Consider the following 17,041-nt stretch of genomic DNA (forward strand, 5'->3'; position numbering starts at 1 on the left):
ATCTGTTCTTATAGGTATATTATACTACATCTGTTCTTATAGGTATATTATACTACAACTGTTCTTATAGGTATATTATACTACATCTGTTCTTATAGGTATATTATACTACAACTGTTCTTATAGGTATATTATACTACATCTGTTCTTATAGGTATATTATACTACATCTGTTCTTATATGTATATTATACTACATCTGTTCTTACATATATGTATATTATACTACATCTGTTCTTATATGTATATTATACTACATCTGTTCTTACATATATGTATATTATACTACAACTGTTCTTATATGTATATTATACTACATCTGTTCTTATATGTATATTATACTACAACTGTTCTTATAGGTATATTATACTACAACTGTTCTTATAGGTATATTATACTACAACTGTTCTTATAGGTATATTATACTACAACTGTTCTTATAGGTATATTATACTACAACTGTTCTTATAGGTATATTATACTACAACTGTTCTTATATGTATATTATACTACATCTGTTCTTATATGTATATTATACTACATCTGTTCTTATAGGTATATTATACTACAACTGTTCTTATAGGTATATTATACTACATCTGTTCTTATATGTATATTATACTACATCTGTTCTTATATGTATATTATACTACATCTGTTCTTATATGTATATTATACTACATCTGTTCTTATATGTATATTATACTACATCTGTTCTTATATGTATATTATACTACATCTGTTCTTATATGTATATTATACTACAACTGTTCTTATATGTATATTATACTACATCTGTTCTTATATGTATATTATACTACATCTGTTCTTATAGGTATATTATACTACATCTGTTCTTATATGTATATTATACTACAACTGTTCTTATATGTATATTATACTACATCTGTTCTTATATGTATATTATACTACAACTGTTCTTATATGTATATTATACTACATCTGTTCTTATAGGTATATTATACTACATCTGTTCTTATATGTATATTATACTACATCTGTTCTTATATGTATATTATACTACATCTGTTCTTATATGTATATTATACTACAACTGTTCTTATAGGTATATTATACTACATCTGTTCTTATAGGTATATTATACTACATCTGTTCTTATATGTATATTATACTACATCTGTTCTTATATGTATATTATACTACATCTGTTCTTATAGGTATATTATACTACATCTGTTCTTATAGGTATATTATACTACATCTGTTCTTATAGGTATATTATACTACAACTGTTCTTATAGGTATATTATACTACAACTGTTCTTATATGTATATTATACTACATCTGTTCTTATAGGTATATTATACTACATCTGTTCTTATAGGTATATTATACTACATCTGTTCTTATAGGTATATTATACTACATCTGTTCTTATAGGTATATTATACTACAACTGTTCTTATATGTACAGTTATGAGCAAAAGTCTTAGACAATTGTGGAAAGATGCTGTAAAGTAAGAATGCTTTCATATATACAACTGTTTAGAAAAGGAGCTATGATATAACATCTTCTACAAGAGGAGGCTGCGTGTGGCACTGTCTACAAGAGAAAGTGCTGCGTGTGGCACTATTTACAAGAGGGGGCTGTGTGTGGCGCTATCTACAAGAGAATTGGCTGTGTGTGGCGCTACCTACAAGAAAAGGGGCTGCGTGTGGCGCTATCTACATGAAATTGGCAGTGTGTGGCTCCATCTACAAGAGTGGTCTGCATGTGGCGCTATCTACAAGATGGGGGCTGCATGTGGCACTATCTATAGTCAAGAAAGTTACGTGTGGTACTGTCTACAAGCGAAGTGGCTGTGTGTGGCAATATCTACAACAGAAGGGGCTTCTTGTGGAACTATCTACATGATGGGGGCTGCGTGTGGCACTATATACAGTTGAGGAGGCTGCGTGTGGTACTGTCTACAAGAGAAGTGGCTGTGTGTGGCAATATCTACAACAGAAGGGACTTCTTGTGGCACTATCTACAAGAAAAGGGGCTGCGTGTGGCGCTATCTACAAGAGAAGGGGCTGCGTGTGACGCTACCTACAAGAGAAGGGGCTGTGTGGCGCTACCTACAAGAAAAGGGGCTGCGTGTGGCACTATCTACAAGAGATGGGGCTGTGTGTGGCTCCATCTACAAGAGGGGTCTGCATGTGGCACTATCTACAAGAAGGGGGCTGCGTGTGGCACGATCTACAAAAGAATGGGCTGCGTGTGGCACTACCTACAAGAAAAGGGACTGCAGAAGGCGCTATCTACAGGAAAATTGGCTGCGTGTGGCACTGTCTACAAGAGAAGGGGCTGCGTGTGGCTCTCTCTACAAGAAAAGGAGCTGTGTGTGGCGCTATCTACAAGCGAATGGGCTGCGTGTGGTACTATTTACAAGAGAAGGGGCTGCATGTGGCGTTATCTACAAGAAAAAGGACTGTGTGGCACCATCTACAAGAGAAGGGGCTGCGTGTGGCTCTATCTACAAGAGGGGAGCTGCATGTGGCGTTATCTACAAGAAGGGGGCTGCGTCTGGCACGATCTACAAAAGAATGGGCTGCGTGTGGTACTATTTACAAGAGAAGTGGCTGCGTGTGGCATTATCTACAAGAAAAGTGGCTGCGTGTGGCACTATCTACAAGAGAAGGGGCTGCGTGTGGCGCTATCTACAAGAAAAGGAGCTGCTTGTGGCACTATCTACAAGAAAATGGGCTGCATGTGGCGCTATCTACAAGACAAGGGGCTGCGTGTGGCACTATCTACAAGAAAAGGAGCTGCGTGTGGCGCTATCTACAAGAGAAGGGGCTGCGTGTGGCTCTATCTACCAGCGTTTTCCCATCTTAGACATTTATAGCATATCCACAGGAAATGCCAAAAAGGCGTGATAGATGTGGGTCCTACCTAGCTCTGGTACCTGCATCTATATCTAGAACTGACCACAGAATCCAGGCGGAGACCAGTGGAGTGAGGGTCATGTGTGAGCGCCGCTCTCTCTATTCTGTTGTATGGCTGTTATGGGAACAGCCGAGCAGCTCTTGCTCGGCTGTTTCCGCAACTCCCGTTGAACAGAATGGGAGAGCTACGCGCACGTGTGAACCTCACTCCACTGGTCTCCACCTGGATTCTGGTGTCTGCCACTATATTGTCACTGTATGGTGGTAATATTTGTCTTTCGTTTACTACACTCGTTCTACTACATAATTAGGAGCATTATTTCTATATAGCTGACGGGTGGGCCTCAAGAATTTATTTCCTCTGGTGGGCCCAAGGTACTCCAATCCTACACTGTTGGCCGACCACTAAGTCTACCGTCATCAACATTGCCCGTTTCTTTCTGCTTCTTCAGTAGAACTTGAACATAACATCTTGAAACCCTAGTCTGCTGTGAATTCTTTGTCTGTGAGAGACCTTGCTTATGCAGTGTAACTACCTTGTGTCTTGTTGCTGTACTCAGTTTTGCCATGGTGGTCCTGTGACATAAGACTATCTTCCACAACCTCACCTTTGTAGCAGAATTTGGCTGTTCCTCACCCAATTTTAAGCCTACTACACAGCTGTTACTGTTAGGCTGGGTTCACACGACCATGTTACGTCCGTAATGTACGGAACGTATTTCGGCCAGAAGACCCGGACCGAACACACTGCAGGGAGCCGGGCTCCTGGCATCATAGTGATGTACGACGCTAGGAGTCCCTGCCTCTGCGTGGAACTACTGTCCCGTACTGTAATCATGATTACAGTACGGGACAGTTGTCCTGCAGCGAGGCAGGGACTCCTAGCATCGTACATCATTATGATGCTAGGAGCCCGGCTCCCTGCACTGTGTTCGGTCCGGGTCTTCCGGCCGAAATACGTTCCGTACATTACGGACGTAACATGGTCGTGTGAACCCAGCGTAACAGTAATGACTGTGTTTCCACCTACATATGAAAATGATGATCATTGTCACCTGTTTGGTAGAATTAGTTAATCAAACACCTGACTATAATTCTACAAAATCCATGACTTTGTGCAAGTGTAAGGCAAAGGGTGGTCACACCAAATATTGATTGGATTTAGATTTATCTTCTGTTCATTCACTTTGTATTTTGTTTATTGATAAAAAAAACTATTAAGACTTCTATTTTTTAAAGCATTCTTATTTTGCAGCATTTTTCCACAATTGCCTAAAACCTTTGCACAGTCCTGTATGTTATACTACAACTGTTAGTATATGTATATTATACTACAACTGGTTTTATGTGTTATACTACAACAGATCCCAACTTTCAAAGAATAGAAAGAGGGATATCCCAGGCGATGTTTATGTCAATTTTTTTATGTTAAGCCACGCCTCTTACTTCGCCCTATCCCTACATCGAACTCAAAACAGGGTAAAGCGAAACAAGGGGGATCCCCAATCAAACTAGGGAACAACCTACAAGCGCAAGGGACATAACATCCCAATAGAATATGAAAATAACTACCATGGATAGTAAAAAATATACAACTTCATTAGTACATAACAATACATGGTATAACTGTAATGGCGGAAGGAGGTGAAGGGAACAAGTGAGCCCTAATCTACCCACCGCCCTGTCCCTGCCTACTTGCAACGACCCGCCCTAGGCGACGGGGTACAACTTGGCGGCGGTCCCTACGCTGACTAAGTGCAAGGGGATACAAACAGGGAACAAGCAAGGGAAGGTGCAGTTGCCCACGGAACACCGTGAGGGAACGGAGTGGTGAACGAGCAGTCAGAATCAGGATGTAATGAAGTATACAAACGCAGAGCACGGAGCAGGAAGCAAGCCGGGGGCAGAGCGAAGCAGGATAAGCGGGAACTGAAGCAAGGCTGAAGCACGACAGAAGCAGGCTGGAGCAAGGCAGCAGTGGGGCCAGGAAACCAGGAAGAATCACAAGCAATGAGGAAGAGAAAACGGCAGGTATAAATGGACAGGGGGCGGAGCTAACTCCGACTGACCAGGCCGCGATAGGATCTCCCACTCCTGAGCCTGCCACCCTGATTGGTGGGAGCAGGTGTCAGTCTAAGAGGTCTGGCCTCAGGTGTCGATTGATTAATCCTGGGAGTATCCACAGACGTAGTGCCTGGCAGATCCTTTACAATAACAATAATAGATATAGTAAAAAATACGGCGGATCATATATCAAGAGGAGTAGCGATCAGGTAAAGATGGCAACATACCATGAGGAACACAAGAGACAACCAACCTCAAAAATTGTCCCAATACTAACATGCCCTGGATACAGGTAAAATAGAGTGTCAATAAGTCAAAAGATGCATCTTTTGTCTTATTGACACTCTATTTTACCTGTATCCATGGCATGTTAGTACTGAGACGTTTTTTGAGGTTGGTTGTCTCTTGTGTTCCTCATGGTATGTTGCCATCTTTACCTGATCGCTACTCCTCTTGATATATGATCCGCCGTATTTTTTACTATATCTATTATTGTTATACCATGTATTGTTATGTACTAATAAAGTTGTATATTTTTTACTATCCATGGTAGTTATTTTCATATTCTATTGGGATGTGATGTCCCTTGCACTTGTGTGCTTGTAGGTTGTTTGTTATGTATTATACTACAACAGATCCTATACAGTATACTACTGTATGTATTATATTACTGCTCCATCATTGGTTGGTACGCCTCTGCCTATGAAGGTTGGTTGGATAACTGATCAACCAATGATCAACCTGTTGCACTGATCCAAACATTCTCTCCTTTTATCTTTATTAAAAGTGAATCTTAACTTTAACCAGACGTAATGAGTTCCCCACTTGTAGTTGTAAACAGCGAAATAGTCCAGATAGTCCTGATATAGGTAATACAACCGTATTGGAGATAAAAGATGGTCCTAACTCTTAAACATTACTGCTATGGGACATGTCCTAAAAATCCAGCTCATTGTTAGTATACATGTCCTGTACTGAAATACAAGTGAATAGGGGTATATTGAGGTCACTGAGAACCAAGTAGACGTATAATAGGCACTTTGATAGCTCCTACCCTATGATATACCCTATGTGAAGAATAAGAACCTATATCGGTTACGTATAGAAAATCTCTAAGACTACCATGGAATAGCCTCTATCCTTCACTTTCTACCCATCAGCACTGAAGAAGCTCATCAGTAGGTAGGTTATTCTCAACGTATCACTATGGCAGTGGCCATCAGAGCAACAAGTTTGAATTTTCGGACATCAAATTATTTTGATCCCTATTCGCAGGACACTTTTAAGCCCTGCCCAGATTGGCCCGGAAAGGCACACAAAACACCCAGAGAATACCCACTTTCAATCACATTACGCCCACTTTGCTGCCTGTTTACGGAACAATCCCGGGAAAAACAGGCTGGTTGGGAGGTACGGTATGCCTAATATTGGTGCATAAGTGTTAGAACAATAATTTGTGACTGAACCTCTGTTTTAATTTATGAAGCATAGATGGAATCATGGGGGCCCCTAGAAAGAAGCCCACCACATACCAAAGTACTAGGGTCTGTCTATTTCGCCTATTTACTGTGAGCAGTGTAATTCTAGAAAAAAAACAAAAACATGACCACAGAAAGAAAAGAAAAATGAACAGGTATAAGTATTTTAATTATATGTCTCTCTAATTACAGGGTTACAGAGCCCCAAAATATTACATAGCAGCTCAAGGTGAGTCACAGTTTTATTTAACATTGAGTGAGATCATTGTAGGTGAAGAATGGTAGAGGGGCGTCAGCTGAGATCCACCACCACAGCTCAATGGGGGTCCTCAGTGATGGGGCATATAGTGATGTCATTAGTGATGTAATTAGTGATGTCATTAGATCTAGTTGCTGTTGACAGTAACGAAACACATTTCTGTTGTGTAACACCGTGTCATGATATATTTAGTTTCTTTTCCAATTTTCAAAAAAGGAGGTGTCCAGTTTAGAAAACCCAATTCCATACACCCTATTTGGGAATTCTGGGTAATAGAGGGGGGTCCTCTGTTCAGGATTCTCATCTCTTGTCCAGAGTGGAAAGCGGTTACATACAGTGTCTCTCTCTCTCTCTCTCTCTCTGGAGGACCTGTCCTGTCCTGTATTACACACACAACACATTAATATGAATGGAGACTGTGCAATGCTTTATTTCTCCTGTGGTGGCGCTGCAGGGAAACTGAACACTTACTACCAGGTTTAAATCTGTTTATTGTCAAGGGACCCTTCTAACAAATAAATAAAGTTAAAACTACCGAGGGGTCTGATAACAATCTTATAAATTACTTCTTTAAATGGTTGGAAATATGGAAAGTTCTTCATCTTGTGGCAGGTCCCCTTCCCGAGACGGTAGCTGACTTCTGGAGCATGGTGTGGCAGGAGAGCAGCTCAGTCATTGTCATGTTGACTGCACTTGAAGAACAGAATAAGGTGAGATGTTGGATACTGAGGGGGATAAAATAGGACACGTATATTGTGTGGTGGGTAGAAGTGCGGTGCGGTCACGGTCATCGCGTGTATCCCTCATGTGTGGATTTTGGAGATTCACACATTTTTCAGCCATATATATATAATCCTTAGTCTTATATTTACGCTGTACAGGTAAAATGTGCATGCTACTGGCCAGAACAAGCTGAGACCTACGGTGACATCACAGTCTCTTTACAAAAAGTTGATCAGACTGGAGCCATCATCACCAGAAGCTTCAGCCTGAAGAAGGTGAGAAACACAATGTATATGGTTCGCCCACATAGTCAGATGATTCATTTCACATCAGGAGCCTCACATCAGTCCTCTGTAATGCTGGGGACCCCTAACTCCTCACATTATGGGGCTGCCCAATATCATCCCATGATTGGACAGAATACTGACTCCAATCCCCCACTCCTAAGATCACTAAAATCCTCTCCTGCAATACCCTGTGCTGGCACTGGGAGGATAATACTTCTTCCTCTGTCACCTTCATCTCTGACCTCCCTCAAGGTCAGCACATTCCTTTCCTGAAATGCTCTGTTTTGCTGGGAACCCTGCTCCGCCCCCTATGTAACTCTCAGCCTCTGACTTGCTTTTCTTCCCTCCCTCATATGATGAAACGGCCCTGTCACATGCATTATAATATTATATTGTTTTACTTTGACCAGGTGCAATCTACAGTACAAGTGATGGTGGAGCAGCTGCAATATCTGGAGTGGCCAGACCATGGGGTACCCAGTAAGCCATCTGGTCTACTGCAGCTTGTGGAGCAGATGAACAAGTGTAATGCCCCGGGATCGGGCCCAGTCATCGTTCACTGCAGGTACAATGAGTGGTCACTACCCCGCTCCTCCTTATTATCGAGGTGCCGGACATCATGTCCTCTTCCATGATTTCCTCATAGATAGAGGAGGGGGCAGGTAACACACTTCAACTGGTTGGAAATTATCCCAGAGGAGGCCAACATTGTACTAGATGATTAGCAATTGTTGGTTTGTACCCTAGGTGTGCTATATTATGGACAATAGGGCTGGCACTATAAATTGGAAATTGCACTAGGCAATATAACATGGGCACCAAGGCAGTCACTATAAGCACTATGGCTGGCACTGTAGTATCAGTTCTGTGGCTGGCTTTAGAATATAGACCCTTTGGCTGGTACTATAGTATGGGTTTTGAAGCTGGCATTGTTATATAGACCCTATAGCTGCTATCTTTATATAGACACTATGGCTGGCACTATTATATGGGTTCTATCCATGACATTATTATACCAAGGCTATAGCTGACACTATTATATGGGTACTGTAGATAGCTCTATTATATAGACACTATGTCTAGCTCTATTATAGTGGCACTATTTCTGGCGCTTTATTTGGCGCTATGGCTGTCAGTATTATATAGACACTATGGCTGGCACTATTCTATAGAAACTATGTTAGCAATATTATAGTGGCACTATGGCTGGCACTATTATATGGGTACTTGGTCTGGTACTATTATATGGGAACTATGGCTGGCACTATTATATGGGTTCTTGAGCTAGCAGTTGTATTTGTGTACAATAGCTGATGCTATTACATGGACAATATGAGTTACACTATTATATAGATACTATGGCTGGCACTATTATATGGCCACTTAGGCTGGCATTTATATAGACAGTATGTTAGCACTATTATAGTAGCACTATTCCTGGCACTTTATATGGGTTTTATGGCTGGCACTATTATATGAGCACTATGGATGGCACTATTATATGGGCACTTGGGCTGGCACTTTATATAGACACTATATTAGCACTATTATAGTAGCACTATGGCTGGCACTATTATATAGGGTTCTATCGCTGGCACTATTATATGGACACAATGGCTGGCACTATTATATGGGCACTTGGGCTGGCACTTTATATAGACACTATATTAGCACTATTATAGTAGCACTATGGCTGGCACTATTATATAGGGTTCTATCGCTGGCACTATTATATGGGCACAATGGCTGGCACTATTATATGGGCACTTGGGCTGGCGTGTTATTTGTGTACACTGGCTGATGCTATTACATAGACACAATGGATTACACTATTATAAGGCAGTATAATATGCTCTGTATGGCAGTATTATTTAGGTATGGACACTACTTTGCCATAGTATGTGGACCATGTATGGCGACTTTTATTGGCCTTTTATTTGTGTTCTATACTAGTGCCATGATTTGGGCGTTATCTATATAAACTTGGCTGCTTTCGGTGTGATCGGTGAATATTCACATTGTAAAGTTCACATGTCGGTGGGTTTTCTGCCTGTGACCGTAGGGTGAGCTGCTCATCCCACTTGATAAGTAAATCTGTTTCTTCTCATAATGTCTTCTTATTCTGTGTCCTCCTTCCATCCACTGGATCCCGCATTACTAAAGCGACACCTTCCCTTTGTTTGCAGCGCTGGGATTGGTAGAACTGGAACATTCATGGCTTTGGATATCCTCCTGAAGATGGCGAGAGCTGTAAAGAAGGTGAATGTGTTCAACTGCATCCTCCAGCTACGGAAGAATCGAATAAACATGGTGCAGAACAAGGTGCGATCAGATGATGTGTCGCTCTTCTCCACTCATCTCCGTCCCCTCTTGTGGGCTGTTTTATGGCTTGCCATTCTGTTGGTGTGCGTTGGGTGGTTCCTTCCTCTGAGGGCTGCGGTGGAGTAGAATAATCACACAACATATATCATGGGTGAATATCTCAGTGCAGGGTATTATTAACCATCTATAGGACCTTGTCAACAGAAGTCAGATGGCAGAAGGTCTAGGCAAGGACTTATTAGATAAAAACCACATTGTAGCTTCCAGAGGATCCGGAGTTGGTACCTCCAGTCAACAGCCATCCCCTGATGCTGATGATGTCATCACTGTTATGTTGTATCATAGGACCAATACACCTTCTTATATGACATCCTCCTGGAGACGCTGCTGTGCGGCATGACCAGTGTTCCAGTGCCGGATATTGAGAGACATCTTAGACACATGACCAGGCGGGATCCCCACACTCAAATGAACGGTTATGACAGGGAATTCCAGGTAAGACTATTCCACTTATGTAGTAGACATTACATGGGATTATATATTATTATACTACTGATAATAATGGACCAAGGTCAGGGTGATCGGGCTGAGCGGTGGTCATTGTTGTAGGGTGAGCCCCAGTAACCTCAGGTCCTAGTAGTGCTAAAACAGGGCACAGGACGACGTGACCTCCGATGATTTTGGGTTGTTTTTTCAGGCTCTGGAGAAAATTACAGAATTGTATCAGATTTATCAATGTAAAGAAGCAAAGAAACCAGAAAACCAGATGAAAAACCGTAACTCCAAGATCCTGCCAGGTGAGACCAGGAGCGTAGACATCAACCATCACGTCTACACTGCCATATAAAGGGGGGCATGGTGCTGGCACACCTGCCTGTGTGGGGGCAGACATGATGTTTTGGAGTTTGCAATGGGTAATAGTGACAATTTAGAAAAAAATTTTGGGAAGGTTTTTGGCCAATTACATTTTTACTGTGATATTTGGCCTGTTCCGCTTTTGGGGTGCTGTTTGGCCGGTTTTGTTTTTGTGGGGGGGGATTGGCCGGTTTCATTTTCGTGGTGGTGTTTGGCTGGCTTAGTTTTTGGGGTGGTATCTGGCCGGTGTCATTTTTGGGGTGGTGATTGGTCGGTTTCATTTTTGGGGTGGTGATTGACTGGATTCATTTTCTTGGTGGTGATTTACTTTTTTAGTTTTTTGGGGTGGTGATTGGCCCATTTAGTTTTTGGTGTGATATTTAGCTGGCTTCGTTTTTGGGGTGGAATTTGGTTGGTTTCGATTTTGGACCATTTAGTTTTTGGGGTGTTATTTGACCCATTTTTTTTTTCGGAGGGTGATTGGCCATTTTTTTTTTGGGGAGGTGATTGCCGGTTTCATTTTCGTGGTGGTGTTTGGCTGGCTTCCTTTTTAGGGTGGTTTTTGGCCTGTGTCGATGTTGGGTGGGGATTCGTTGGTTTAATTTTCGTGGTGGTGATTGACTGGATTAGTTTTCGTGGTGGTTATTGGCTCGTTTAGTTTTTTGGGGTGGTGATTGGCCAGTTTAATTTTTGTGGTGGTAATTGGCCCATTTAGTTTTTGGTGTGATATTTGGCTGGCTTAGTTTTTGGGGTGGTATTTGTCCAGTGTTGTTATTGGAGTGGTGATTGGCCGGTTTCATTTTCGTGGTGGCGATTGGCTCGTTTCGTTTTTTTTGTTTTTCGGAGTGGTGATTGGCCAGTTTTATTTTTGTGCTGGTGTTGGGGTGGTGATTGGCCCATTTAGTTTTTTGGATGGTTTTGTGACTTCATCAGTGGGATAAGAATGTTAGGATAGGACTTTGGTTATAGTACTGATAGTTCTATAGAACTGTTCCTGTATTCTCTTCTTCTCTCCTCAGGTGATCACTGTCGCCCTATCCTGATGTCGGCATTGGCAAGACATGGCGCCCCCGGGTACATCAATGCTGTGTTTGTAAATGTAAGCAGGATACTTCTGGAATCTGTACCCGTGCTATAAAAGTAATGCTTCATGTCATTGAAGTAGATCTGATATACAGAATGCCATGATCTGGGGCCCCTACATGGAAAAACACGGCCCCCCATGTTTGGAGATATCCACACCTCATTATGTCTGACATAGGACTTCTTCTGGAGCCCCATTCTGTCAGGCGGGTGTAGTGAATGAAGTCATGTGTCAGACACCCTGAGTCATGGACTTCTCCAGTAAGTCCTCAGAGTATCAGTAGACCCCGGCTCCTGGACCTCCATCCATGAAACATCTCCAGGTCACAACCAAATGTCTACTTTATTTCAGTCTAACTGTCCTAAAGATGTTATAATCGCCACCCAACTGCCCATGAAGGAGACTCTGGAGGATTTCTGGTCGCTGGTCTGGGACTACAAGTGCACGTCAGTGGTGGTGATGCACCGAGCGCAGGACCTGCCGCAGGTCAGTACCATTCCCCACATAAATCCTGCCCACGCCCTACAACACATCCTGTCGTTCTCATGATTGTATAATGAACAATTCTAAAACTTTCTAATAGAATTTGTGTTTCAATTCCTTACCATTTTCAAGATCTCTGCTTGCTTTCAGTGAATGGGACAATTCTTCAGAGGCTAAAATACTAATGTATCTCACAGCCGAGGGTTTGTTTCAATTCTATCCAGTGTAGACAATCGTCGGAGAACTCCAGGCTGATAAATTTTACCTGCACTGATACATTGTAACAAACTATCAGGACAGGAGAGATTTGTCAACAAATCCATGTTTAATAAAGTTTTCGACTTTTAAAACATCTCGTCCTCTAGATCAGCTCGCGCTTTTGGCCACATAAAGGACAATCCCATTATGGCGACTTTAGTGTCATGGCGACAACAAAAAATTCTGGGATCGGCTACAGGTCGACGTCGCTGATTCTGAGGAGGGAGAATGAGGTGCGTATTGTGGGGGTACCGGATGTAGCGGTCATGTGACTTAGTGATGGGGTTATTACTTTATTCCTCTTATCTTCCAGCCATCAGACTACAGCCTGGATGTGAAGCTGTGGCAGCTGGACTCGTGGCCCATGGATCGGGATCTTCCACAGAATCCGTTTGCCCTCGTTACCGTGATCGGGGAAGTAGAAAAAAGTCAGCAGCAGATGGCGGATAGCCATGTCCTAGTCACCTGTGGGTAAGTGTATGGCTCTGACCGGTTCTGGTCAGCTTCAACGACCTGCAAAAGACCGGGAGGGCAAGTTCTGTACTAAACCACCAGAGGGCAGAAGTGAGATATGGCCATGTTGTAAGTCAAGATAATAAGAATCCGTCTACGTTTCTCCGCAGTGACGGGGCGAGCCGATCCGGTCTGTTTTGCGCCGGCCTAATGCTTTGTGATCAGATTCGCAGCGATGGAATCGTAGACGTGTCTCAGGTCGTACGGTCGCTCAGGAAAAGGCGCTGCCAGTTTATCCCAAGTAAGGTATGTGCTGCATCATATATTATCTCTACCCCGAAGAGGGTGCGACCGGGTGTGACTAGTGCTATCCGGCTCCAGAGAACACCGGTGCAGCCGGAGTGGAGTTTAGTGTTATCCATTACTGTGCATCTTTACTTTGTGGACTCATGGCTGACGTGTCGTTTCATGTTCACAGCTCCGACAAAGTGATTCTGAATTCCTCCTTCTGTCTCATCGGAGACTAAAAGTACTTCTCTCACCCTCCTCATGCTTTACACTGCAGTTCTGCACTATTAATACACAGCTCTGATCAGTGACTCCAGTTTAGCTGCAGTGTCTGTTGCTGTCAGAGGTGGTCAAAATCCTGTCTAATCAGAGGTTGAGGTTACTACTCTGCTTTACGCTGCAGCTCTGCTTTTTCTGATTGGCTTCTGTGTATAAGCACAGGCTCACCAGGAGCGTTTTTTCATTACATACAGTACATAGGGATATGTGGTTGTAGAGTTGGGTGTTTGCTGCGGTCTCACGCATGGTGACCTCTCGTCCACAGGAGCAGTATTCTTTCTGCTACGTGATGGCCCAGAGCTACTTGGATTCATTTGAGACTTACGGAAACTTCAAGTAGCAGCATCTTCTGTGAATAATTCCTGAGAAGGAGAAGTTCCATTCACTGACGGGTAACATTTCGAGACCTGAGACCTCACCAGAGACTTGCTGTTCACTCCTCCTCATCATCATCATCATCATCTTCATGTCTGTGATCACTCCCCCAATGACCGGCACCATGTCCTTATATAATTTTTATTGGTGACATGGGGGCCAGAGAGTGTCAGCCCCCCGGGGACGATGAATAATACAACATACACTAGGGTGAGGGATGATGGGAGTGATACATTGTGTGTGAGAGGAGATTAGATTGTGATCTCCTGGGGTCAGGAATGATGGGAGTGATACATTGTGTGTGAGAGATAGGAGATTAGATTGTGATCTCCTGGGGTCAGGAATAATGGGAGTGATACATTATGTGTGAGATTGGAGATTAGATTGTGAGCTCCTGGGGTCAGGGATGATGGGAGTGATACATTGTGTGTGAGAGATAGGAGATTAGATTGTGATCTCCTGGGGTCAGGAATAATGGGAGTGATACATTGTGTGTGAGAGATAGGAGATTAGATTGTGATCTCCTGGGGTCAGGGATGATGGGAGTGATACATTATGTGTGAGTTTGGAGATTAGATTGTGAGCTCCTGGGGTCAGGAATGATGGGAGTGATACATTATGTGTGAGTTTGGAGATTAGATTGTGATCTCCTGGGGTCAGGGATGATGGGAGTGATACATTATGTGTGAGATTGGAGATTAGATTGTCAGCTCCTGGGGTCAGAGACTGATGACGGCAGACATGACTGTAAATAACAATGTGCAGTAGAAGATCATGCGGCGATGTGGCATCTCTGTACTAAACATTGTACAGCCGTGAGAATGATCCCTGTATCTAGATAAAGCTGCGTACGGGTACAATGACAGACAAGCGGGGGGTCATGTACGTGCCGTTCTCCATATACAGCTGATGTGGATTCTCTGTTACTCTATATACGTCCTGTAAATATTGTTATAAATCTTCAGGATATTCTGTTCTATAATAAAATACTATTACTTAATGATGTAGCGTTTTTCATCACTAAACCTGTTGACAATTATTACTATATTATTAACACTATTATTATTATTATTATTATTAACACTATTATTATTATTATTGTTATTATTATGTTTTAATTATTACTTTTATTATTACAAAAAAAAAATATGATTATATTATCATTATTACGATTATTATTATATTTGTTTTATTATTCTTAATATATTATTCTTATATTATTGATAGATAGATAGATAGATAGATAGATAGATAGATAGATAGATAGATAGATAGATAGATAGATAGATAGATAGATAGATATGAGATAGATAGATAGATAGATATGAGATAGATAGATAGATAGATATGAGATAGATAGATAGATAGATATGAGATAGATAGATAGATAGATAGATAGATAGATAGATAGATAGATAGATAGATAGATAGATAGATAGATATGAGATAGATAGATATGAGATAGATAGATAGATAGATAGATAGATAGATAGATAGATAGATAGATAGATAGATATGAGATAGATAGATAGATAGATAGATATGAGATAGATAGATAGATAGATAGATAGATATGAGATAGATAGATAGATAGATAGATAGATAGATAGATAGATAGATAGATAGATAGATAGATAGATAGATAGATAGATAGATAGATAGATAGATAGATAGATAGATAGATAGATAGATATGAGATAGATAGATAGATAGATAGATATGAGATAGATAGATAGATAGATAGATAGATAGATAGATAGATAGATAGATAGATAGATAGATAGATAGATAGATAGATAGATAGATAGATAGATAGATATGAGATAGATAGATAGATATGAGATAGATAGATAGATAGATATGAGATAGATAGATAGATAGATATGAGATAGAAAGCGAGGAAAGCAGTAAAACATGCCACAATCAGACACAATCCAGAGACACTTTTTGCTGACTTTACCTCTAAAGAAGAAGTCAAGAGGAAAACAAATGTATTATTCTACACTGAGCACCGCTCCGCCTGGCACACAGCCCTGTGCCAGCACTATAAGGACATATCAAAGTGTGGCATCAATAAGGGCCGACAGATCAGAATAAAAGACCCAGGAAATGATGGGAGTATTACACTTACCATAAGTCTATACAATAACGGCAACGTTCTCATACAAGGCAATGAGGACAAGCTAGAGGAATTCCAAGAAATCTTTCATCATATTAAAGACCAGGCCCAAACTTACAAAGAACAACAAACTCCAGCAACCCAGACCAGAGATGGACATACAGAGACAATCTCCAGCGACACCCCCGCTGCCCCATGTCCCAATGTCCCACACCCCTCACCCGACACCCTCAGAGACTGTTTATCTCAATTAGAAAGAGACTTTGTACAATTCAAAGAAGAACTTCAAAGAAATCTCGGTGACAAAAACACAAATGACCAAGTAATTAAAGAGATAAACAAACTGAAGTGTGAACATGCATCAGCTCTGCAGGAAATACAATGTACACTCCGAGAGCTGCAACAAGAAAATACAAAGCTCAGATTAGAGATAGAAAATCTAAAACCACAAACACAAAGTCTAGGAGCAAGGGAGAGCGCTGACATAAGGACTGCCAATGACCAGGGCGCTAGTACATCAAATCACCCAAACCCAATAAATATTCCTGAAATTAATGAAAACAAACTAGGAGAAAACAGAGCGATACAAGTGGGTACAAAGCCGACCGCCAACCAATCCTCCAGCACAGAACCACAGCAGCACCACATAACACCACCAAGCAGGACCCAGGACACAAGCATCAGACAAGCCACCCGCAAGTCACAATGTCCTGATACTGTCCTAATAATTGACTCAAATGGCAAATACCTTAATTCACGGCGACTCTTCCCAGGAAAAAGGGTCAGTAAAATTCACTGTGC

General features: G+C 41.6%; 1 protein-coding gene across 1 annotated transcript; it reads left to right on the forward strand.

Moving 5' to 3' along the window:
• Window positions 1-7,429: 7,429 nt before the first annotated feature.
• Window positions 7,430-14,521, forward strand: LOC142709386 (receptor-type tyrosine-protein phosphatase alpha-like). Its single transcript, XM_075848459.1, has 12 exons — window positions 7,430-7,489; window positions 7,596-7,712; window positions 8,135-8,289; window positions 9,911-10,046; window positions 10,392-10,541; window positions 10,744-10,843; window positions 11,921-12,000; window positions 12,337-12,471; window positions 12,834-12,959; window positions 13,040-13,197; window positions 13,350-13,485; window positions 14,012-14,521. Exons 1-12 carry the CDS (start codon window positions 7,430-7,432, stop codon window positions 14,084-14,086), a joined length of 1,428 nt encoding a protein of 475 aa, XP_075704574.1. The 3' UTR covers window positions 14,087-14,521.
• Window positions 14,522-17,041: the final 2,520 nt, after the last annotated feature.

The sequence above is a fragment of the Rhinoderma darwinii genome, chromosome 1, assembly GCF_050947455.1.
Source record: "Rhinoderma darwinii isolate aRhiDar2 chromosome 1, aRhiDar2.hap1, whole genome shotgun sequence".
NCBI classification, from domain to species: domain Eukaryota; kingdom Metazoa; phylum Chordata; class Amphibia; order Anura; family Rhinodermatidae; genus Rhinoderma; species Rhinoderma darwinii.

What these genes read in the sequence shown, in the direction of transcription:
- LOC142709386 (XM_075848459.1), top strand. Translation starts at nt 7,430, where the DNA reads ATGTTGGATACTGAGGGGGATAAAATAGGACACGTATATTGTGTGGTG. An exon ending in GTGTGGTGGGTAGAAGTGCG is followed by an intron (nt 7,490 to 7,595) that starts GTGCGGTCACGG and finishes TACGCTGTACAG; the next exon opens with GTAAAATGTGCATGCTACTG. An exon ending in TTCTGAGGAGGGAGAATGAG is followed by an intron (nt 12,960 to 13,039) that starts GTGCGTATTGTG and finishes CTTATCTTCCAG; the next exon opens with CCATCAGACTACAGCCTGGA.